The sequence below is a fragment of the Scomber scombrus genome, chromosome 7, assembly GCF_963691925.1.
Source record: "Scomber scombrus chromosome 7, fScoSco1.1, whole genome shotgun sequence".
NCBI lineage: Eukaryota > Metazoa > Chordata > Actinopteri > Scombriformes > Scombridae > Scomber > Scomber scombrus.
In genome coordinates, this window is record NC_084976.1 from 15,265,548 (window position 1) to 15,292,444 (window position 26,897).

The 26,897-nt window shown below is 39.7% G+C and overlaps 1 protein-coding gene across 1 annotated transcript in view; it reads right to left on the reverse strand.

The window, feature by feature from the left end:
- fhod3b (formin homology 2 domain containing 3b) overlaps window positions 1-26,897 on the reverse strand; it is a 93,356-nt gene that overhangs the window by 28,525 nt on the left and 37,934 nt on the right. The window contains exons 4-5 of the mRNA XM_062422483.1: window positions 4,734-4,801; window positions 3,075-3,180 (exon numbers count right to left, since the gene is read on the reverse strand). Coding sequence (XP_062278467.1) covers window positions 3,075-3,180; window positions 4,734-4,801 — 174 coding nt within the window. The remainder of the gene's footprint in view (window positions 1-3,074; window positions 3,181-4,733; window positions 4,802-26,897) is intronic.

The following is a 26,897-nucleotide window of genomic DNA, read 5'->3' on the forward strand; positions in this document are numbered from 1 at the left end:
ACATCAAGGAGACATGGAGCAACATTAACATTCATATGGAGTCATATTTCCAGCAACTTGAAAAATGGAAATCCAATATGTTGACCCATTCCAGCTCTGGTTTGGTCTCTACCAACTCCTGAATAAAATCAGTCTCTAGCTGCAAGATGTTCTGCTTTCATCACAAGGTGGTTGCTAACTTTGTCTGTCGGTTGTTTGGTACTAGGCATGTATTGTGCCATCTGTTTATCAGAGCTTTATCTCTGAAACAGCTGCCTGCTGCTGCTGGAAATGAAATAGATGAGAGCAGTGAGACTGAACACACAGCGGACCTACAGGATGTAAAATCTAAACAATGAGCAGAGAGATGAAATACTCCACAGACCTGAGGCAAACTAGAGTCTGGTGGTAATTTGCAGTGGATTTCACACAATCAGCGACTTCCAGTCACACTTTATTTAACCCATTCGAATAATTTGATTATATTTTATATTGAAAAGTTACAGTATTTTGACCACTAACTGGATGTTAGAAGGCAGAATGTTTTCTATGACTGTGAAGTGAGCACAGAGTCGTTAATTAAGGACTAAAGTGCCCGAGTGTAGCTTAAAATGTAACTTGTAATAAACAAAAATGTCAAAAGAAAATCACATTTTTCAACTAAACTTTTTTGTTCATTTAATTTTTGGGACAAACATGCAAATGTATTTGGCTGCATGTACGGCAGACAGGAGGGCCAGATGGCATAGACACCTCTGAAAAAGTGACCTCACACCTATTCCCCTGATGGGGTGATAAAGGCATACAAGGTCTCCCCTGGGCCAGAAAAGCAGGCTTCCATCGAGCAAAGCCCAGGTCTGGAAGCCCTCTGAGCCAGGTGTGAGGGGCCCTAAGAGGGACCAGACCCTAGTCAGGCAGACCCAGAAAATACCCACAACACTGAGGGAGCACTAACTGGCCACAGACACCTCCAGGGCTTTGAGAAGGTGGAATGAAAAAATGAGAAGAAGGAAAAAAAAGTGAGATGGTGTAGATTGTAGAGAGAGTGGCATGAACTACCATTTACGATGACAGCAATGTTCCAAAGAGCTTAGGCTGGGAACCTGTTCTTGTAAAATGCATGCAGACTGGGGCGCATGAGCAACTGTGCCTTTTTCATCTACAAAAGACCCATAAGATTGATTTTTATTCATGAAAGAGAGCAAAACTGTTTTGTCGGGAGGTTTTTAATGCACTCCAGACAGATGGGTTCAAGGCTGCATTCCGACTTCTTCTTTCCTTTTCTTTTTTTTCTGGCCTCAACTTGAAAGACATTGCAGAAAAAACCCCACAAAAGAAATGATCAGTGTTTGATAGCAGAACAATTACTGCTGTTCTTACTTCTCTCTCTCTCTGTCTCTCTCTCTCTCTCTCTCCCTCTCTATATGCACGTGTTACAATTTCAGGCATCTAATTTACTCTCCTCCTGGGAATCCTTATGACATAGCTCCTCTTGGAAGTCATCAACAGTAAAGCAGCCAGATCTATATACATTTCTGACCTGTTCATCTGTACTCCAGCACATGCTCTACTTGTGTTCTCCAACACATGGCTCACAAGGGAGGGTGATCTACTGCACTCCACATTTCCTCAGCTGGTCAGGAGAAATTAGGTCAGGAGTTGAAACAGGTTAAAGGGGCTTTTGGGAGAGTGGTAGTTTGGTTTAGTTTCTCATGGTGATGTAGAAACACACAAGGAGATCTGTAGAGTCTGCAAAGATTAAGCGATAAATTAGCACATGAAAGAATAAAGAGAGTCCCGCAGAAACACACTGTCACAGATGTTTTATCAGAATTCTTCAGGGAAGCAAAGGAGGAAAGAAAAGGACATTAAGGAGGAGTAAAAAGATATGAGAAGTGGTCTAATCATTCACAGCACAATGACTCTAACAACTCTTATGTGGTAAACTCTGAAGTTTCCAAAAGCATGCCACTCTCCTCCTCTGCCTTGTTTGGCCATTTAACCCGTGTGATTTATCTGTCTTAGTCAGAGATCAGGCTGAGTTCAGATGCAGCATCAAACATTAAATATCAGCCTACAGAGGTAGTCCAAGCAGGGGTCATGTTCATGTTTATAACCTGCCCAGGGGGCAATGTCAGTACTTCGCCACAGACATCCGCCCTTTCCTCTTTGATTTTTTTCAATATTACTAAAGGTCAACAATTAGCAGGTTGGAAAATTAGAGAGCATGTAGCATGTAGGAAACGTCTGCATTTAAATGAATAAACATGAGGGGGGCCAACATCTGATTACAATGTGCAAATGATGTGGGTCAACTACATTGTGACTCTCAGTGTAGCAAGGCTTAATGAAGAAATAACAAAGAGGTGTCTGGGCTATGCAACCCCTGTAATGAAACAATTTACGAAAGCAGCTGGAATCAAATTATGCTTGTTTGTGTCTATGTGTCTGTATATTATGTACATATAAAACATGTTAACTAATTAAGCCTGACATATTGGCTTAGGTTCATAAAAAAAACATTTCTTGAAAATATGAGGAACACATCAGGAGAAAGAAAAGATGACAGACAGGAAATAAAGGGAGGAGGGGAAATTTGTTTTATGATCTGCAATATCCTGACATAACTTTTATTAGCTACTTAAGCATGTGTGACCTGCCCCCTCACAGCGGGCTGTTAAATGGTAGTGACCTAGCAGTGAGCGGTCCGCTAGTATCTGCAAACACGCTGCCCCTGCCCCTCACCGACCTTAACACATATGATCTTTCACCTCACCAATACGAGACGGATAAATTAACCAGCTGCTCAACTTGGCTTAACTTCCACATTATCTGTGGCACACATTTAAGTTTGTTTATATGCTCGAAGTGTGCGAGTGTGAGGAGGTCATTGGGCAGAATCATCAATTTACATTGTGTATGTAAAGACACGTGGTTTTGGATAGGTTTATGGAAAGAAAAGTGTTACAGGATTGATTAATAACATCCTCGATTAGGCGGTGCTATAAATTGAGGTGTGAGAAAGTAGAGGAGAGGAAAGCATGTTGTTAGTGTGCTGTTGCAAAGCTTGGAAAGCTTTTCTGCAGTGGACGTACCCCTGAGGATATAATTCTGGTAGTTCTGGTCAGCTTCAGCTCCCACTTTTATCAAACATGTCAGTCCTTCGGCCACCACAAACTCGTGCACCAGGTCTTTGTCATCCTGGAAAGTGGAGGGAGAGAGATAAAAATATTCAACATGCATCATACACTATGAACGGAGCCAAACATAACACTGTACTAATATATTATGTATAACTAACATTACTTTGATTTTTGGATTTAATTTAGCCTTCGAGTACATAGCTGTCCTCAGAGTTAAATACACCTTTGAGTGCATGAACATCTGGCTGCAAATCATAGACTAAGAATTAAAGAGCATGCAGAGAAATAAAGATCTGAAACATGTTGTCTAGTAGCTCAGAGTCTTTACGTGACATTAGAGTTTTATGTGAAAAATAGTTAAATCAGTCCAAAAAAGCTCCAGGAACTGCTGAGATGATTTATGCCAAATTAAATGCAAATACATTACACATATGTCTTGTACGTAGACACAGATGAAAACACACACACACACACACACAGTATATACATTACTTGTGTTGCCTGAAACAGAGAATTTCATGCAACAAGAAAACTCTTTCTACTTATTCAACACCTGTTTCACCATTTTTCTGTCTTATTAAGAAATGAAAATAAGTTGAGAAGCCAGGTAGGTACAAAGACTTCTTTATGTGATGTGCATGAACACACTTCTCATTTAACCTATTAAAAAAATCATCTATTTTCTATTTTCAGTCATAGCGACTGCATGTGCAATGAGCAGCGCAGCAAATGGCCTCTCCACTTCATCCCACATTTCGTCCTTGATGACAAAACCACCTGCATCTCTCACACCTGTCGATGACTCTGTAATTTAAGGCCAAGCGGGAGGTTTTCTGCAGGATTGAACATTTTCTGATAGACTCTGCTGTTCAGATGGAATAGAGAGGAAGACAGCAATAAACACTGTGGGGTGGTCAGGGCTCCTTCTCTCTCAGGAGGATGTTTAAGTGCTTCCAGAACAGCTTTACCATAGATCTGTGATGGAGACTCCAGTGATTTGGCAACTGTCTAAAAGTGCAGGAGTGCATTACAGAAAAAGAATGAACAGCAGTTTTGTGACAGACAGGAACGTTGCATTTCTGCAGTGTACAGACATCATATTGATATCAGGTCAAGTGAATATTTCATTACACAACAAGAATGACCAATATCCTCTACAACTAAAACCTCATAAAGCATAACGTAGTAGCATAGTAAGTGAGGTTTTCTGATCTATTCTGGGCCTACATTAATGTCTGTTGCTCTCTTTTCCATCCAACTGTCAGTTATCCCTCCCCCCTCTACGGCCGACTGCCCGCCAGGCCAGCCCATCCCAGCCCAGTGTGTGAAGTATGACCAGACCTGAACACTCCACAGCTGCCACGAATGCAGACTCTCGACAGCACTGCTCTGCTTCAAGAAAACAATGCTGTGTGAGTGTGCACAGATGCATGTGTGTATGTACATGTGCATTCAAAGCCCATGAACAAGGCAGTAGATACTCTCTTGCTGATGAATGCTGCACATTTGAGATCATGACAAAAATAAAAGGTGGTGGAATTCATTGGATTTTGTGAGCTTCAAACACTGCTATGGGTCAAAGAAGAGTTAAAATAAGAGAGAAATAATTACCTGAAAAATCTGCTTGAGGGAAAAAAGGGCTCTCCGTAGCTCCCTTCCAGTAGAGTTGTAGAGTTTTTCTGTATGGAGAAAGAAAGGGAGGGGGAATAAAAATCAGTAACATGTAGTATATTTATATGATGATGTCATATAAAAAGTGAATAAAACTAATGGACAAGAGGTTAAGGATGATTTTTTTGTGTGAAAAATTGAGTGCCTGTATACTAGTGTTTCAATTTATCACTTGTTTCACACATGATGCATCCATGAACAACATATTTCCCCTTCAAAAGAACTTCCATGTAATGTACATATCATTGGCAACAATTATACCAAGAAGCTAAATGTGAAAAATATGCTGTGAGAGAAAAACTGAGAGCACAAGAACAGTAGGAGCAACTCAGAGCACATCTGTGGAGAGTTAGTGAACAGTGGATGTTTCCTGCTGACAAAGCCATATCTGTAGCTTACCATAACACAAAGTCATGGCAGAAACTTAAGCCAATAGCCACCACAATGGCTAAGAAACAAGACACCCATTAATCAGTTATGGAAACTGCACATATTGCTAAAGGAGAGATATGACGGATGACAGATCCTTGTGATGCAGGCGAACATTTCCTGCAAATACTTTGACAATCTTTCACCCTGCATGCAGTTAGCACAGTGTGCCAGGGAGTGGCAGCGTTGAGCGCAATCATAGTCTCTGACTTATCACTGCTGTGTGAGCTCTCTCTGACTCAGCAAAACCTGCCAGTTAACTGCTGCAGATGCAGCAACATACTGTCCTGTTCAGTGCACTGCACTGAACTAAATTATTCCGCACTGCACTGAGTGCAGTGCGGAATAATTTAGTTCTCTCACTCTCTGCCTCGCTCTCTCTCTTTCTTTTTATATACACATAGATTTTTTATTGTGATGCACAATGGCACCTTTTCTATGTTTGACATAATCATGTCTAAGCAAAAATCTGACAGGCATGTACACAATCAGGTATGAACACAGCAAAGCATTTTTTCTCTCTCTCTCTCTCTCTCCTTCTCTCTCTCTCTCTCTCTCTCACACACACACACACACACACACACACACACACACACACACACACACACACACACACACACACACAGACACACACACACACACACACACACAAGCTTTCGTACACACATTACTAGCACTTTGCAACGTCACTCTACGTCAGATGTCTGTCTGATGCAGCACTGCAGCTGTTGCAGTCGTGACTAGACACGCAGGGAGATGATTCATTACTGTTGGTGCATGAGTGTGTTTGAGTTAGAAATTGTATACCTAAACATGCAAGTGACAGAAACAAACAGCAGCCACAACATATGCATCTGTATGTTGCCTTCTTAACACTCTTCATACACATAAACATAAACACACAAAAACCTCTTGTGCCTATGAGCTCCTTGTCTTTACAAACAGCTGCCGCTAATTCTATTCAAAAGTGTGAGAAACACACACCGATGAGTGCATACGCTTGGGATTCAGAGCAACAGACTTCTATTCATTATTGTTGTTGGCCTCCTCAGCCATAGAGTAAATCCCTTCAGCTGATGAACTGAGAGAGAGAGAGAGAGAGAGAGAGACAAAGAGAAAGAGAGAGAGAGAGAGAGAGAGAGAGAGAGAGAGAGAGAGAGAGAGAGAGAGAGAGAGAGAGAGAGAGAGAGAGAGAGAGAGAGAGAGAGAGAGAGAGAGAGAGAGAGAGAGAGAGAGAGAGAGAGAGAGAGAGAGAGGGTGTATTGTTGCCTGCCAGTTCTGTGGGCATACACAGGCTACTTCTAGACACTGGACCAGACACAATGAGTATTCATGGTCTGATGTCTTTGGGTGCCTTTCCAGTGACACAAAACATTTTCACAACACACATAAAACTTCACACATAGTAACTGTGAGTATATGCAAGCCTGCTGATATAGCTATTGTGCAACATCATAAAATCCAACTATGCACTCTTTCTGTGAGAAGGATGTAAACAAGTCAATAGGCTTTCTTTTGAATGATTAACGATATATTTTCTCTCAATGGCCCTTCAATTCATCTTAATTATGTTAAATTTGAGTCAAAGTTTGGTGTACAGCTCTGTTAAAAACAATGTTCTGGCATGTTCCAGGACAAGTCATCGCAGGGTAAAGTTGTACACAATATTGGTGTAATCCACTCTGCCTCAGACAGACAAGACACTGGAGATGCATCTGTACAGCAGACAGCCTGGGAGTGGGCCATATGTGGTTGAAAGCCTCCCATTTGATGAGGTTGCATACTGAAATCAAACACCTCACAATCCAGTTCCAGCAGAGTTACTTATCTTCAGAAGATTCCTTGGTTTCTAATTTATGACTGTGATGGTATTTGGTATGAGCGGATCAGGCCTTTAAATGTTTTGTGCATTTAGGGCTGTACATGGTTCAGATGGCTGATGAGTACATGAGTGTTGGTCTTTTACGGAAAGTGTTCGGCAAGTCACTGGCAACCACATCAACAAGGAATAAATACAAGTCTAGAGGTATTAAGAAGGGAAGCTGTGCGATGTTGGTGATTTGTGTCTTTATAAATAACAGGAAGAAACTGTGACTGGGCTTTTTCGGTTCAGGCCCCCCAGCTGTGGAACTCCCCGCCTGAGCACCTCGGCGTTGCCAAGTCAGCTTCATCTTTCAAATCTCTTCCCTAAACTCACATGTTTTTGTGGTTGTATTTTTCTCTGGTTTTTTTACTCATCTTTTTAAACTCATGGTTACATTTTTCTTTATATAAACTAACTTTTTTCTTAAATATCTCTTAGACAATGTAAACAGTCAGAGTGCTGTGGTTGATTCTTCACCAGTGTTGGGGAACGTTACTTTTAAAAGTACCATTAAAATTAAAAAGTAACTAGTTACATTATAGCATTACCTTCTGACAAAAGTAACTCGTTAGAGTACCTTTGTGTTACTGAAAATGAAAAGCCCTTTCCTCGTGCATTGTTTTAGTCAAGACCTCCTTTAAATATAATGACTGTACCATCATCACACAGCCAAGTCTGGCCCATAATCTGTACATCTTTACACTTACACAGGAATAACAGACACAATGTCCCATTTACAGCTCTTTATTGTATTGAAGTGGCTTCCAAAACATATATCCACATACTATAAAACTACATACGTATAGGCTTTTCAAACACATACCTACATCACTAACAGGGCAACAGGCTCTTGTTACCCGGGCACAACTTTCATGTCACTGTAATGTTCTTGCTCTTATTTCCCCCCATAAAATCAAAATAATGTGAATATTTCCACAAATTGAATGCTGTCCCAACTTACTTGCCGAGCTGCCATACACGTGCAGTGATATAAACGGAGCTCGTAGCCGGGTGCCTGCCTGCCTGCCAAAAAAGTAGTAACGGTGCGAATTTGTGGTAGATTTTCTTTTGTGATGGCAAAAGTTAAAGGAGTAGTTGGTTAAAAAATAACAGATTACCTTTTTTGAAAATGTAACTAAACAACTGAGTACTTAAACTGCGGCCCTAACGTGGTAGATTACTTGTTACATCAAAAAAGTAATCCAAGTACCAAGTAACGTTACCCCCAACACTTTTCTTCACAATGTAAAAAGGAACTAAAGCTTTGTAACCGCCCTGCACCCCCCACTCACACGTCAAGGTAAAGTCATATCCATTGCTCTTTACCTCAGGAAGATGACTCAGAGTTCAGATTAGGGATCTCTAAACACACAAATTCTCTGATCACTGGAGTGGAAAGACAGAGGAAGATGCTCTAGGTTACTCATCAAACCTTCCACATAAAAAAGCAAACTTGGTTTGTGGTCTACCTTCAGTGTTCAAATACAAGTCTTGGATTGGTCTTACTATAATTACACTTCCCTATGGACACTGAATGTTAATCAGTTAACAGATACACCCAGCACTGCTGAACAAACAGTGGTGATTCTGCCCAGATCACAGCACAGCACCATGGTAGTGATGCATCAGCACCCGGCCTGCCATTGATTGGGTTTCGATAACTCCCGCGAGCATGTTTTGTGTTTACGTTTGCGTCAGTCAGCAAAAGCATGGCAGAGAAATCCTTCCATGCAGAGCTCCACTGCCACTTGCACAAGGCTTGTGCTCCTCTACTTAGCCCTGTAGGTTGGGCTGCAATAAAACTGTCAGAAAGTTATTCCTGCCCAATACTAAATGAAGCCCATCTGCAGGAACAGACAGTTCCTTCCCTGTCCACGGTCCACACATCGATGAACCTCCCAGAGGCCCATCTCTAATGAGAAATAGCTCAGTGGAGATTAGTTCCATACCATTTGGCACAGATATGAACCCAAAACTATGGGCCTTTTGCATTCCCCCATTTAGAAAAGCAACTTGGGCACTCATTTATTCAGAGGAAATGTTTGTGAACCCCAACTCTCAAAGTCATGATCACCTGAAAGCCTGAAACCAGCTGAAACTTCAAACCCAATAGCTCACTACATTTGTCACGGATTTTTTCATTGTGCCAAGGCAAATCTAGGACTAACAGAGCAAAGAAATATATGATTGATAACACATATTTGTGACAATGGTTGGGACATTGAAACTCCCTCTGGCCACTTGAGATGTGCCTTTAAGCTCTGACTGTACTTGAGCCATAATACAGCTACAACACTAACAACGTGCAGCAGCCAAGTAGCTCTCCACAGATTTACTTTAGGATTAATTCAATATACCTTTTTAAATGTCAATAAGAATTTGCATCAAAGCCTTCCCCTCATGTTACACATTACTTTTCATACCACAAAACAAGGCACATTAAAAGAATGCACAAGTGCAACTAAGGACAAGCAGTCAGTTTGTCCCATCATCTTTATATCCACCATAGGCTTTTACTGACAAGAACCTGACAATGGAATGACTAAACAGACTGGAAGTTTTCCTTTTGATGCCTCATACTGATGCACCATAGGGAGCAGCTGTTTTCTCCTCTTAAACTGCAATACACAGTCCCGTTTTCTCAGCTGCAACAGCTACGGGGAGGTAATGGTCTGGTAATTATAACAATCATAAAAGTAGTAGCGGAATTTCTATAATCATCAGGAATGTGCTCAGCTATCCACAGTAAAGAGAGAGAGTGAAGAAAAATCTGTGTTGGGGCCAGACACATTCACAGGCCAGGGCTTCATGAGACGCTCCTGCTGGTGATGAGAAGACAACTTTTAGCAGTAGATCGATCCAGTGATGCTTCAGATACCTGCCTGATTCTGTGTGCACACTTCATTGATGCTGCTTATTTATGAGTCATGGGTCACTTTTTATTATCTCTGCGTGCCAATCTCAAGATCAGTCTCTACCACTCACTGCTTGGACAGCTCACAAATGATAAAAATTTGTTTGCCAGTAAAGCCATTAACCTTGCTCTTTTCCTGTCTCCAAACACATCTAACATGCTTAGTTACTCATCTCTTTGCACGTGTTTATTTAAAGGAAGTGCAATAAAATGAAAAGGATGACTACTACGGCTCATGCTTTGCTCAGCAAGCGGAACACATGAACCGCATCCTAAGCACAGCCAGGAAACCCACAAAGACCCCACTGGGCAGGACAACCCTGCACACACTGCAATAAATTAAACTGTGTTTGCTTTCAGGAGTGGAGCTGTCAGACATGAAGCTGAGGAGGATGGTCACTGTCATAGAACTGTTGATTGAACGTACTATAAAACGTTTACAATTCATGATGAAAAAAACAACTTTTATGTGGGATGTGGATTAGTACAGTTCGGAACAATAGAGTACAGTATGAGATCATAGATGCAAAATGCATACTGTAAATCAGTGGTTGCCAACAAGTAGGGGCGGATTTATACACAACTTACCTCATCACTCTGTCATGCCTAAAACAAAAGGATACAGAAATGATGCAAACTCATCAGGCTGTCATCACCCACTTAGCTCCTTGATCCATGCGTGCATTTGTGTTGTTTTTATTGTTGCAACTAGCTGGCTAACAAATAAAATACAAAAACATACAGACTTTGATTTTTTCATTGGAGGATGCATGCGTATTGTGTGTCAGATATTATCCGAAGATTTTATCTGCTTAGAGCTAAACTTTATAAGTCATGACACCACCGATGACTATGAGACCCTTTTCTCTGATCTTATCACTCCCAGTAAACAAAGATGAAGCTCAGTAAAAAGAATAAAGGGAGTGAAGAAAAACTTCCCTCCATGGAGAATCAGAGGCTACAGGTGGTTTGAAGTCTGGGGGTTTATTAAGTCTTAAATGAGAAGCAGAGCAAAGAGAAAGAAAAGCATTGTCAGCTTGAATAGATCTACTTAAAGCAAATGGTATCTTGGATAGAGGGTAGAATTTGTTTTGTGCGGAAGTAGCAGTGGCTTTGAAGCTAGTCTAGCTAACAGGCATTGTTCTATTTATTGCATGAAGCTGCCCTGATCACTTTTTACTTCAGGCTGGTCACACAACATTTTGTTTGCCTGAGAAGCATCAGAGCGCATAAGTGAAGGTTAAAGCAACTGACTCATAAGCTACACTACACTAATCAAATCACAGCTGATGTATATTATTTATGTGCAAAAGGAAAGTCAGTTTGTGTTGCAATTTCTTTTTGTCTAGTCAAAGATGGACATTTAGAGTGGACTTCAGTCCCAAACCAGTGCCCTGCCCATGTCTGCATTTAGCCCTGTCCCAGAGAGCCCGGAGCCTCTTGCAATGGTCAGCAAAGGCCTCAGACGCTGTGAGAGGTGACGGCGGTCAGACTGAGGTCAGGCAAACTGTAGCCATCTGGGAGAGCATAGTCCCATGTGTGCCAGCATCGCCACATCACTGCCGGCCATGTGTAAGGATAAAGCCATCCATCTTTCATTTTCGGCTTGTGGTATTTTCATGAGAAACCCTTAAGTTTACAGTATGCGTAATGGCCCACTGCAGTCACGAAACAAAGCAGCACAACAACAAAAAGAGTGCTTCCTTCCTTCTCCTTTCTCGCTCTGTAAAGGAAACCTCCTGCTCCAAAATTTATGAAGAGAAAACACAAGTAATTAAGGTGGAAGACCTCCCAACACGTGCATCGGCTTCTAACATGCTACTTTGTGGACTGGGGTTTCTCTGCTCCTTTTCATCCCCTTCTTCCTGAACAAAAACATAAGGTGAATGATGGGTCAATAAAAGCAGATTATAGCACTCAGGTGGAAATCATTAAGCAGGAATGCAGGTAAAAGTGAGATCCCTTTATGTGTCTGGGTTTTGAGTGCAACTGAAAAGTGGATCAAGAGAATTATAGGGAAAAATCTGTGTGTGGGTGTGTATATGTGTAGCTGAACATGTGAGAATAGGCACACACTCACACAGGGCGTTTACAAAGCGCACAGAAGAATAAAGACATTAATTAATTTGTTCCTGTTGCCTGGAGTTAATTCAAATGCTTTGGAAGCTGTGATGGAAGACATATGGAGATGATTGGTTTAGATTAGAGAAAACTGAGCCTGGCCACACAGACTGAAGAAGCATTGGGAGCTGGCCTCATAGGAATGCCTGCATGGACCCACAAGACATTAAAGTCTCTAAGCAGAGAAAAAAGCTGAGGCACTGGACAAAATCCCAATCATCAAATTAACAAATAAATCAGAGCTGGTAATAAGGAAAGCTTGATCATACTGAGCAAGACTTTTAGAACTTTGTTAAATGTGTGCATGTTTTCCTAACATTAAAGAAAATAACTATTGATCAACATCAGGTGCTCTTAAAGAAACATTGCAAGGTTCACAACAGGATATACCGTAAAAACCGGTGTATAAGACGCACCTTTAACGCAATATCTTTTCATTGAAAAGCGGGCTGCGTCTTATACACTGGTGTGTCCTATTCACCAGTAAAATAAAGAGAGAGGTTGGATCTGCATATGATTATAGGTATGTAAAAGGCCATCCACTCTAAGAACAATAACTATAACAATAATTATAACTGTAAAGATAACGATGTGAGCATCCACACTTATAAACTATAACGTCTGTAAATAGCACTGTTTAAGCAAGCGCTGCGAACTACTGCTGTTTCGGCAGCTAATGAAAATAGACCCGTTACTGCGATATGTTGGATGTAAAATGATTGTGTGTTGATCAGAAGTATATCGGGACGCTAGTTGCTGTGATGTTTCGGTATTTACAGACCAAACTGATGTTGAAGTGCGATGTGCAAAAGCTTGACTTGGGTGTAGTAGTCTATTTGTGCACAGCAACAGCTCTGATGAAAAGTTTTGGGACTTGAGTAGGCACATAGGTACCCACCTATCAAATATGTAAAGTTACTGTGTTCTTTAAAAGGTTTAATTGAAACTCATAGCCTAACCCGAAACCAGTTCAATTAAGCAAACCATTACCGGACCATTAACCATTAACCCGACACACTGTTTCAGGTGTAATATTTGTGTTTTAATTGTGTTTTAAATTAAAGTAAATCGAGAACGCTTTGGAGTATAAACATATGTGTTTATAAATGAATAACTACTGGTGCATTCACATAAATCAGTCTTTAACAGAAAATAGTTTTTCCCAGCATGAGACCCCCAAAATAGACTTAGCTTATACACTGTTTTTTACGGTATGTGGAAACATGTATATGTATGACAGTGTTAAGAAAATGCAAAGAAACCACGATAATTCATTTTGTTTCCTTTGCAGATGTTATACCTAGACTTCCTCTATACATCGTGCGGAGGGCATGGTGTCTAAAATCTCACAGGAGCAGGGGAGGGATTAGATTTCTATGCTGCGACAGTCTATCCTGGCAGACCCATTTGATACCAAGACATACCACAGCCAAGTTCCAATAAACACAGAACCTGACCCACAGAGCTCAACAGAACTCATTGTCCCTTGGTGGAAATGGGGAAATTGGATTGCTGTGTTTATTGATGTGTTTACTTAAGGCTTTCAGCGAAAGTTTATGTATTTGTCAATCATAGTAAGTCTTCTGGAAGGCAGTGGTGGCATTTGTCTTTTAGCTTTGAGTAGTTAAGTAGTTCGGTTCGAAATCCCGCTGTTTAGCTTCATACACTTTCCATTATTCTAGAGAGGTTGAAAATGTTCTGCAGAGCACTTAAAGGGCACTGCAGGCTAATTATGTCGTTGTAAGTCTCTTCAATAAACTGTATGTTAACCACACGTCAAGATACTATCTGATGTCAAAGGGAAAACAGTAGAGGAAAGTGAGGGTGGAATCCACAGAATTCCAAAGAGAGACGTGACAGCAAGGCCAATGTGAGGACAGACAAATCTTTCATTAGTGCCTGCCTGTCTAATGAGTCATTCCTTTACTACCAGGTGGGGTGACCCTCACTACCCCCCCCCCCCCACCACCACCACCACCACCACCAAGTACTCCCCCATTCTTCTCTCTGCTTTTTTTTTGTGCCCCCCCCCCCCCATTTCACCTCCTCAGCAGGGTTTCCCCACACTCAACACCACTGACACAGATGCGTAGCGGAGCGGAGAGTAGGGTTAAAGCATGTAGCCATTCAGCAGATGAGACAAAACCCTGACACAGATATAAACTGGAGGATCAACAACTGAAGTGGGTTTGGTCAGGGGTGCGCCATGGCCAGCTGTAACATAGGTAAACTAAGTTATGGTAAGTAAGTAAGACTGGTCATTAACATTATCTCTGTAACTCTGTAGGTGAAAGCTTTTCTAATAATCTCTGTATATAAGGGCTGGAAGGAGGTTGGGTCAGGGCCGTTCAACATGTGTTACTTGGCAGCTGCTGCAGCCAAACAGCTTTCCTTACTGCAGTAAAAACCAGCCATGTGCATATAGATGCAGGACCAGATGCTTTGAGAGAAAGATTTGAAATCTCAAGTCTATATGTTCCACTATCCACTGTCACATCATATGCACACATATGCTGCAGCTCTTTTTTCATACCCTGTGATTTTTATCTTTTAATCCATAAAAAAGCTCCAAATGCTTTTGTCAATTAAGACTTTATGTTCCTTAAAATTAAAACCGTTTCATTTCATATACTACAATTAAATGATCATTTTTTAAAGTATTTTTTCTTTGCTGGAAAATTTCTGAACAATGACCTCAGTGACTCTCTGCTAACCTACTTCTCTCCCCTCTTACTCTTTCACTCCTCTTGGCTGTCTCTCTGCCTCTGATTTTCTCTGCTCCTTCCTATTCTCAACAACCTGACACGTGGGGAAATACGCCACTGCAAACTCTGTCCAATAAACACAGTTGTGCTGAGACCACATCTATTTCAGACTCGCCTCTAGGAATAGGAAGCAGACCAATGTGGAGGCACACACAGCTGTGACAGTACACCTTCTCATTTCCATACTAGCCACACTGTGACTGTACTTCATGGAAAAAAGCTCTCCAGTTTCATATAGTCTTTCTGTCAAAACACCTGGTTCCTGCACGAGTATGTCTCTCTCCAATTCCTGTCTTTTTCTATTTCTCCCAGGGCAAAGTGTGTTTCCTCCTGTCTCCTCAATGAGGAGGGGGTGCACCTTTGGCACCTGTCTGTCAGTGGCTTAGGTAAGGACACAATCTAGTTAACCTGACATCCAGTCTAATGAGAGAAGGCCCCTGTCATCAGTGTTGCTACCATCCAATAATGTCCCTGGGTGATTAGTTTTTAGAATTTACTTTTTAGATTTACAATTTTAGACAGATGGACACTTAAAAATAAATTTTAGTGTGGGAACGAGAAGCATCTGATGTTTAGTTTTTACAAAACATTACTCTTCTGTGAAAAACATGAACAGTATATAACAAAACTGAGTGCACCGCTGATCAATATCACTACAGTGTTAATGAAAAACAAAAAACGCCAAATCCATTTAATACAATTTTATTTGTTTTTAGACAAAACCCAAGAAGAATTAAATAAAAAAACAGAATGTCTGACTAATTCAACAATATGAGAGGTCCATGTTTAAGAACAAATTGTGGCAAAAAACAGCACACCCTTCATTAATAAGACTCCATTCTTTTACTTTTCAATATTTGGTTTGATCCTCCTGGGCATGGATGATACCAATCTGGCACAAATCTGTGGAGAGACATTCTGTCATTTTTCACAGATGATTCTTTTCAGCTGCTCTTTGCTGGAGGGGTTTTGTTGCTCTACTTTCCGTTTTAAAGTACTCCGAAGGTGTTCTATTGGATAAAAGTACATACTTGGCCAGGTCAAAATTTGTACTTTTCTCTTCTTTAAAAAATGCATTTGGGATAATTTGCATGTTGGAAAATTCCTCTCTTGCCCAGTTCCTTTAGACTGGCCATCATCTTTTCATTCAGTATTGGAGTATACAAACTTGCATTCATAGTTTTATCTATAAATGTCATCTGCCCTACACCTTTTGCACTCATGCAGCCCCATATCAGCAAAATCCCACCTACGCATTTCATGCTCAGCACTACGCAGTCATTGTGGTAGTCCTGGCCAGGTCTATGCCAAACATGGACTGATCCAAACAAATTTATTTTGGTTTCATCTGACCAAAGAATGTGCTGCCAGTATTCATCAGGCTTCTTTTCATGTTCTTTGGCAAAGTTTAATCTCATAGTTTTATGCCGTTGTGTGAGCGATGGTTTTCTTCTTGAACGTCATTTGTAGAGGCTACTTCACGCAATGTTGTTTGCACTGTCTGAGCAGTCACTGAAACACCAGTTTCCACAAATAATCCATGTGCCAAGTCAGACATGCTTGTCTGTGTGCTTTTCAATACAAGACCATATAAATAGAGCATTGTGTGTAATGTCATTTTTTGAGGATGGCCACAGCACCTTCTGTTATTGCTAGTATGGGTTGTACTGTACCTGCTGCAAGTATTCTGCCTTCTATTCAGTAGCCTACTTATGATCTTGTACCCTCACCTATCTTTATTTGAGATAGTTGCAGTGTTCACAGGTTATTCAGGCAATTAGTCTTAATAAGAAGTCACAGGGGTATTTACTTTTGTTGCAGTAAGGTTGTACTTTGAAGCCTGTATTTACAATGTAGTCTATCGAACATTGTTTTTCATTTTAAATAAGAACATATACCCAACAGTTCGCTCTAAAAATACTACACTTATTTCTAAAATGATACAATAATGAATCATTTAACAGTTTAGTTACATTGCACATTGGTGTACTCAGTTTTGTTATTATACTGTATGTAATTGTTCACATCCATTAAATGATTAAGTGTTCCTTAATGGGTTGAAAAAGTTCCCTTACTTCGTAAATCAAATTAATCTAAAACTCAATAAATTATCAGAAAACTGTGTTGTCACAGCGGAAAACTGGGCTGTTTTTGAAGATACATTTTTACCATTACAGCAATGAAAAGCAATATATAAATTCTCTGGCACTAGGTAAAATGTGTTTCACTCTGCATATGACCAAAAGGGAACATGCAGTATTTGCTGTACCTAAAAGTACATAGTAGCTGACACAAGTGGCCTTTATCTGGAATAAAATCAGCACTTGAGAACCGAAGTAAAAGTTTTCCAGACAGAATATATGTTTTAGAAAGACATTACTGCTGTAAGTGGAGCACAGGATTGCACAATTATGGACAGACCTCATAGAGTCAGATATATAGACACCAATAATAGTTTTTCTCATGTATGCTGTAATACCTCCAAACACCACTCATGAGTCTTTTTGTATAGTGTGTGTAATCTTTCTTTTTTGGATCTAGCCCTCAAAGTCTGTAAAGTGAAAGGATTTGAAATTAAGCGATGCTGGACTTACAACGAGGAACTTATCAAAATGCTTTCCTGCTTTAATGGATATAGTTAGAAATAAAATGGGGTGTAAGTGATACTCTGTGATCATGAACATCAGTTAACTTGACTTTCTTGACCTGAGCATGAGTGCCCTGTCATGTCAGATTGTTGCACCTTGGCACTGGCTTTGCTATGCCAGGCTGGGTGTGAAGTGTGATCTGACTGCTAACAGGTTGCAGATTCTGGGAAAGGGTCAAGTCAGCAGCTATTACTGACGATAAAAGACTCAAGATACACTGGACTTTTATGAACAGCATGCTGTTGTTAAAGACATGATATTCGTGCTAATGGTAGATTTAAATCTGACAGTGTAAATATTAAAGATAAAATAAAATTACAGTCCAACTGAATATGAAACAGAGGAGGCGGTTTCTTACTGAACTGATAAATATCCTCTTTTGTCAAGGAGGTGTTTTGTTTGGATAGATACTGCTTTATTCAGAGGTGTCAGTGAAATGAATATAATCCATGCTTGGCACAGTCAGGGGACTGAAAGACCTGTTTTGTCCTCTGGGGCCAACCTGTTTGCCCAACTGGAACAAACTCACAATCAACATGACTGACTGCTTTCTCTTCAAAATCCTATTTAACAATGCCAAATGACTGATGTGTTTCACTTGTGGATCATATCAGAAATTTCCCAGTCATGTTAGTGCTGGCAGATAAGTATTAAATATTTGCTTGGTAAGCCAAATAAGTACAGTCAACGGCCGCTTAATGGCATAATAAAACTTTTTTTCTCTTCTTTTTGTTGGCTGTCTTATACAAACTGATGGTGAGTACCAGACAAGCACTGTTGCTCAACATACTCTGATCAGCCAAAACATTAAAACCACAGACAGGCGAAGTGAATAACATTGATTATCTCGTTAAAATGGCACCTTTCGAGGGGTGGGATGTATTATGCAGCAAAGATTTATTGGAAGCAGTAAAAAGCATATGGATCTAAGCAACTTTGACAAGGGACAAACTGTGATGACTGGGTCAGAGTATCTCCAAAATGGCAGGGCTTGTGGGGTCTTCCCGGTATGCAGTGGTCAGTACTAGGGCTGGGTGATATGACCAGAATCTCATATCCTTATATAGGTCATTTCATATTCTGATAACAATATCTATCCACCTACCTAAATATTATTGCAGAGCAAGGAAACCCCTTCATGTCAACGGTATTCCCTGATGACAGAGGCCTCTTTCAGCAAGATAATGCACCCTGCTACACTGCAAAAAATGTTCAGGAATGGTTTGAAAGAATGTGGCAAAAAGTTCAAGGTGTTGCCTTGGCCAAATTCCCCAGATTTCAATCTATTCAAGCATTTGTGGTTTGTTCTGGAAAAATAAGTCAAATACATGGAGGCCCCACCTCATAATTTACAGGTCTTCAATGATCTATTGCTATCATCTTTGTGCCAGATACTAGGGGACACCTTAAGAGGTCCTTTGGAGTCCATACATCAACAGGTGAGAGTTGTTTAGGTGGCATGAGGGGGACCTACACAATATTACGCAGGTGATTTTAATGTAATGGCTGATTGGTGTATATAATAACTCCTGGTCTGAATAAATATGGCGATACGGTACCCTGAATCATTGTACCACACTGGGCCTGTCTTGGACAGGAAAGGTAACTGCAGCAGAAATCCATCAAACTCTTACACACTCACACACAAAGCAGACATTAATCCATATTATGTGGAAAGGAGATACAGAGCGACTCCACAAATGTGAGATATAATGCAAAATACCTCTTTGATAGATTAGAGTGCCTTATGAGATCTCATGTTACCCAAGATAATCAAAAAGAGATGGTCCAGTATATTTAAGCAGGCTCCTTGTCTACATTTTCAGCAATACACTGGGCCTCTTGCTTATCATTCATCTATCATGTGAGAGGGTATCTACTGCATTTTCCAAAAACTGCTTTTCACCCATTTGGAGGAAATTGAAGCAGAGTCCTTCTACCATGCCTAATCCGTAATGAGCTAATGTAACCATGACCTGTATTGTTTGGATGGGGCTCAGTTTGCAATAATGTTAATGAAAAACAGTTAAGAGTAAATGTCTCTAAAAGCAAGAGTTTCCTTAACTGACTCAACTATGAGTCACACAATATTTAGGTCATATTTTAAACAATTAGCAAATCACATGTCTCCTCTTTGCAAATGGAAAAGTTGAATTGAAAAAAGGACAGCAAACCCATACCGTACAGCAAATTCTGGCTACGTTTAAACCAAGAGACTTCTGATGCTTTATTTATTAGTTTCTCAGTTTGACAATCCAACCAATGTTTTCCCAGAATGACTATTTTGAAAAATATGCATGCTTGGGAAATGAAACACACCCGTATCGCCAATACAAAACAAAGGGGAAAAATTACTGCCTCAATAAAAAGTGAAATGAGAGAAGGTCTGCTTTACCAGTAACTGCTGCCCATTTTGCAGAGAGACATACCTGGCTTTCAACAAACATGCCCTAGCAATATACAGTAAATCACACTAAGAGATTTTTGAAAACCATCATTAGGAGCCAGTCATGCATCTATACAGCATGACAGTGTCAAGGTGGGGAGAGATTGGCTGGCACACCTAAAGCACCCTCAATTTCTGATAGGATGAAAAGGCGTTCTGGCTCGCAGCACTACAGAGGATCAGCCGTCTTTTGGCAAGAAAGAATGTAAAGTGTTCTCTTACCTTATTTAGCCAAAGCCAGCCATCATATCACAGAGCGTGCAATGGAAAAAAGGGAGCGATATAGCCAAGATTATGGTCTAAAGCTATGAAAAACAATGTGAACAAAACATACCATAAGTAATGAAAGATATTCATGGTATGAGGATGACAAGAGGCGTGCATAGCCCAACACTCAAATTATTTAGGGAGGAACCACATGCCGTAGGATAAGAGAGTTTTCATATTCATTTTGTTAGAGTGAGATGTAGTGATTATATGGGTATGTCTTGTTACTACAATATGTATGGATTATCAAGAAAATAATTCCAGATAAATGCAGTTTTCTGCCAAGTGTATGAATCTGACATTATCAAACATGACAAGACACACAAAGAGTGGTTTAGCTTTGCCACTCTTGTTTATTGACCAGCTAATTACACATTAGATTCATTAATGGTTAAAACAACCTTTGTCACACTACTAACACAATATGATATACCTTTTAATTAGCTTATTGCTGTATTTTGTCAAGTCTTCTTTTTTTTTTTAACACAACCTCTGCAGGACCATTACTTGTGTATGTGTGTGTGTGTGTGTGTGTGTGTGTGTGTGTGTGTGTGTGTGTGTGTGTGTGTGTGTGTGTGTGTGTGTGTGTGTTTTTTTTTAATGTGAAGATTGGGCATTTGTGTGTCTCCTAGGATGATAGAGATAAGAGATTCCTGGCATTCTTTAAAAGGAAAAGTACTGACATATGGGACTGGGAACTACACACGTTACAGTAAATCCAATTAAAGAGAATTTATTCTTTAAAACCTAGATTAAAAACATGATAATGAAATTAACTTTCCTTTTAAAATATTAGTGACTTAGTTATACCTTACTTGTAGTTCACGACTGATGTGTTTACCAGCCTAGCCCCTAGAGGTCTCTGTCTGGTGTTTTTTTCCAAGCATTTCTGTGTAGAGCAGAGTTAACCGGTTTAACTATCCCACCAAAATGGGAGGCCAGTGTAATAAAGCCAGAGAAAAAAAATGAGAGAAGGACCTTGCTCACTGCTTAGCAGGGGGTAAGCTTAACGCATGGCTGCATCTATGGAACCACAAATGTGAAAAAAGCTCTTGCATAATTTTGGTAATTGTAGTGGCATTTGGTGTTTGTAATTTCACTCTATTCTTTCAAGGGGGGAAAAAGAGCATAGTCCAACCAAAATACTGTTTGGCTGATGTTGGCTTTTCACAAATAAAGAGGTATCAGTATATTGGCAGATACATTAATATTTCATAAGCTGCTTTTCTGTGCATATCGAACCCTTATTTTTCTGAAATCATGTTAAATATAAATTCAGGAATGATTTTATTTACACTCTTTCTGAATTGGTTGCATTGTGTTGTTGTGCATATAGTCATGTCTTCTGAACAGCGATTATTGAACAAAATATAACTTGACTAAAATAACCAACAAGTGGCTGGGTTTGGACTGTTAATGACCACACATACCTTTGCAGTATGGTTTGCATGAGGAGGTGGGTGTGCAGTGGGGCGTAGCCCTGATTCCTTTTAAAACAGAAGATGTCATGGTACGGAGATTTTTTTGCCCCACTGGACTTGTTGTACAGAGACCTCGATGGATTGTAAATCTTAAAACTTACCTCATTTTTCTTTAATCTTGATTGACCATTGCCTACCCGTAAAAATCGGCCAGATTTAAGAGCCAAATCTTGAAAATAATATACAACTTCACATGACCCACATCTATGCTTGGTCCTTCTTTAAAAACGGGGGGGGGGGGGGGGGGGGGGGGGGGTCCTAGGTCTGCGTGAGACAAGCCAACAGGCAACAGCCCTGCACGATCACACCATAACAAGTTCAGACACCTTAGCCTAACACTCTGGTACCAGATTCAAGCTGTTTGATGTTTTCACATTAAGCAGCTCCATTCCTCTGGTACTCACCCCTCCTGCTTCCACCCTGTCTTGATCGTGTGCCAGTTTCACCAAAACTTTTTCAAGTACACCTGGTAGTGGTTACGCTCAATCACAGCATAAGCTCCTGAGTGCTGCTACAGAAGACGAGAAGAACTTGACAAAAAAGGTGTTCTCATTAACACACCTACACTATATACTGCATTTCAAAGTTAGAGTTAGACGTATATGAGTGGATGCACTTAACTGCATTGTGTTTTTATGTGTAGTAAAGTTGGACCAACGTAAATGCAGTTAAGGTTAGAAAGCCTAATAAATGTCTCCAAGTGTAAAAGTGTCACGTACTGTATTATTTACTATTTTTCAGATCCTCAGTGAGAAATAATAGTCCAGAAAAAAAAGGTTTGACCCACATAGAGAGGGTGGTATTTTGTGACAAAGATTAACAGGGGTTGGTCATTATAGAACAGAGGTGAGGTTCAACTAACATTTTGCCGCACCTGCTGAGGATTGTTGGAAAGTTAAAGTGCTTTACCACAGGTGGAGCAGGGTTAGGATTATGTGTGTGCAATAGTGGTGGGGTTACAGTTTCATATTCACCAGCTGCCGAATCTCAGGCTTAATGGACAATGTAATTTCACAGATTCAGATCAAATTTCACTTTTAAAAATGAACAATATTCCAAATTCCACAAAACCACCCTCACTGTGTATTAATAACAATAATAACAGAAAACTTCATTTGTATAGCACCTTTGAAAACAGTTATGGAGTGCTTTACAGAGGAAGATAAAATAGTACACAGTCAGGAGAAAAACAGCAAAAACATGAGTAAAACAGTTCTTCTCATTGCCTCTTTAAATCTCTTGTATGGTCATTAAGCCAAGGGAGAGCGTTATGTTTTGCTTGTCTCATCTTGATAAGGGTGATCAAGGATAGTCTGACATGTTCTATTACAATTATCTAGTAAATCATTGACATAGAGAACATTTTGATTAAGAGTATCACTAGCAGAAGCAGCTTAGAATTTTTTGCAAAAACTGCTAGCTGACCTGCGATTTAAAGACCAAGATCAGACAGGCTTACAAGCAGGAGCGGTAGCAAGGTTTGAAAATCACAGCCTTGTGATCAGAGACATTAAAAATTAGCAGTTCAGAAAATATTTTGCAAAACACTATAAGACAGCACAAGGTTAAGAGTATGTTTCTTACTATGAGTTACATTTTTAGACCCGAAAAGGTTAATAAAAACAGCAGTAAATCAAGACATGAGGGGCAAGGCATGTGTATATTAAAATCACAGTATTGTATGAAGTATGAAGGTATGCATGAAAGAAGTTAAGAAAAATAATCATGAATAAAACCAGTGTTAACCTTAGGTGGCCTATTACTTAAAACACACAGCATACGATGCCGGGCGTTTAAAAGAAAACTCAGGTACTCAAAATAAGGAAAAATATTAAGTGGTAGTTATCCCACCTCTACGGCCAGACAGCCTTGGGTTGATTAAAAAAGGGGGAGCTAGGGGACATGGCTCAAATTAGTGAGACAGAGAGTCCAGGGCTTAACCAGGACTCAGTGATGAATAAGAAATCAGTATTGTTAGTCATAATAAAATCTTGGCATAAAAAATACTCTAACTCTAACCCTAACCATAACCCTAACCCTAACCCTAACCCTACTTGCAAGGGACCTCACATTAAGTAGACTAAACACAGCTGAAATGCTGGAAATTGATTCAGCAGTAGATACAGTTGCAGGGTATAATTGATGCTGACTTGAAAATATTTCTGACTTTGTTGTTAGAGTGAGCAGGAATGGAAACTTATGAAGTTTTACTGTAGCATTAGTACAGCAGCTGGGTCTATAGGTTTGGTTTAGGGTGACCCTAATAGATACAGTGTTGGTTGAAGAGTGTTCAGTAAGACCCAGGGAGAGGTGCGAATGATTAAAACAAATGACAGGAGTGACTTCTAGAGTGGGGTCATGATGAGGTAAGTATGAGCATGTTGTTTAATACCCTCTATAATGGGATGCATGCCAGCTGATTTGTACAAACAGTCCAAAAATGTATTTAGGCCAAAAACCGTCTAACTAATAAAGCCCTGCCATGTTGCAGTGCAGAAGGTTTTTAGATGGAAATGGACCACAAGGGAAGCAGGTTTTGCCCAAACTCTGGATTGAGATTGCAAGAGCCTCTATTTGATCAGAGAGTTTGACTGATTATCCGTGATGTCATTGGTGCCTACTGACAACAATTACTGTGTGAGCTTAGGGATGGACGTCTGTGAGCACTGGTGACATTTCAGTGTCAGCAACCTTGCTAACTGAAACTGTAGGTGATAACGCCTTGGAGTTTCACAGATCTGATGATGGAATCAAGGAGGATTTCAGGGTGCCTGTCCCTACACTCAGAAAAATGAATTATCCCATAGTTTATTTTTAAGTATTTGCATCTATTTGATTTTATTTAAATAATACAATTTTAAGAATTTATTTATTCAGATTCCTTAAAATCAACATAAATCTGTTAATTGCGAAACCAATGAAATGTAATCAGTTAAAACGTATGAATATAGTTTAAATATGATGAGCTGTGGCTCAACCAAGGTTCATTTAGTTAAAATTTATGAGACTGGTTTCCATTAGGTTTATGTAATTTTAGTACGTCCATGCTCCACCCTCCAGTCCAGTAGGTGGCGGTAATGCAACTGGTGTGTCAACGGCCTTTGAAATTCAAATTCAGAGTCACTCACTAGAGAAGAAGAAGGACTTTTTTTCAGCCCTCATGCTTGCAAAATAGTGGATTTTGTTCCTGTATCAGTTGTGCTCAACACTGTCTGTTGTAGTAATTTGTGGTTGGAGCGCTTGTGTAGGGATAGAGTAGTACTACTGGTTAGCAAATGTGAGGGCTGGAAAGAAGCAATATTAGTGAGTCTTGTGCATCCTTCAAAACTTTAGCTTTGGATTGCCTCTTAAAGTCATTTTGGTGGGCCATATCCATTTTACTCATTTTGGAGAACACTCCCTGTGAAGTTTTAAAACCACATGCTTTTAAAAAATGAATGAACACAACTCATTTTCTTTGTCTATTCTCCAGGACAGCGAGTGTGCAGAGGCTGAGTTGGGGATTGCACAGACAACAATGGGCATCTACGTCATTCGGGTGGATGGTGCTGAACCTGGAGACGAGATATATGCAGATGTTGGTGTTGTACTTGAAGGTGTGGAAGTTCTGCAAAACCTACAAAGTGTCACCCTTGGATGCATGATGCTCTTCGGACTGATTTATGCACTTAACTTAAGCTACCCTAAGGACCTCAAGAGCACATTTGAAGTATTCCAAAAAATCCTGATGGAACTGGACACGACCAAGCTTTCACCAAAAGTCCGAGCACTGAAAATTAAGATGTTCCAGTGATGGGCCTGATACCTGATATGCAGATGTTTCCCCCTGGAAAATGTATAGCAAAGCGACTGCAATTTTCAGTGGTTGTTTGAGTATTTGTGCAAATTTTGCAATGTGTTTACAGTTCTTGGTTGTTATTGCTGCAGAATATCTCCATGCACCTGTAACTTAACATGTCAGTGGGTTGGTGCAAAGCCACTCAACCACTTGGCTTTATGGCAGTGTCTTGGATTGATCAGGTAATGACGAAAATTTCAAAAAATGAATGTCTGGTAATCCTTGAAATGTTGGTGTACTGTAAGCATACAGTTATTCTGCTTGATTTACCTGTCCTGAAGTTTCACACATTTTAGCAGAGTTCTTGACACAGTTTGTTATTGCTGCAGAAAGGTCTGTTTCCAAATGTTAATTTGAAATGATAAAAGTAAATGTGCTTATGCTGATTCAGAGACCAGACGTCCTAAAACTAAAAGTTAATATGTGACTGTGTAATTCACCTGATGCACTGATGTTGCCTTCTGGAGAATGCAGTGCAGCAAAGTGGTGGACCTGCTGCAAATTTCAGTACTTATGAGTTAGCTTTTCCCCAACGTGTTTAAATGTTTGCATTTGTTAGGCTATTGTGTGGCAAAATAAGTAAAATTTCTCTGCCTAAATGTGCACAAATGAGTATTTTTAGGTGTTTGGTTTATTTTTGTTTGTATTTTTTGCATGTTGTAATGAGGACATTTTCTTCTCTTTTTTTCTTTTCAACACATGTGAATGAGCACTGGTTCTGTGTCCAGCTCCTCTTTTATGGCTTTGTATCATGCTGAATGGAGGTGGTGTAGTGTGATGTATTGCTGCCTTTGAGTTTTCTCACTGCCATAACTTGCCACATGCCTGAGAAGTCTAATAAATAAAATGTTAAACAAGCTGATCTGACTGTTTATAATATTGTTACTGCAAGTATTACTGTAGGTACAGGCTGAATAGAAAAAATAAAATAATTTTAATTAATTAATAATTAAAATTTAATAATTTAAAATACATCGGGTTTATTATTTTAAGTACATAAACTTTATGAATTTCATTTAAATTGCATATAGTGCATAAACCTTTTTCTATGTATTTCAAATACATTGGAGTAATTCATATTGAATACATACACTCGTTCTTAAGTATTTGAAACAAATTGGATTTATTTATGGTGAATACATAAATCTGTCATTGTTTATTCAAAACACGTTGGGTTTATTAGTATTATTACATAAATCTCATTCTTAATTGCTTAATTTACATTTGACTGACAAATATGCAGCACATAAAGTTTATTGGCCTGTTTATGTTAAATCTAAGTAATTCAAATGGATGGAAATTTTATATGCAATTGAAATACATAAATCTAA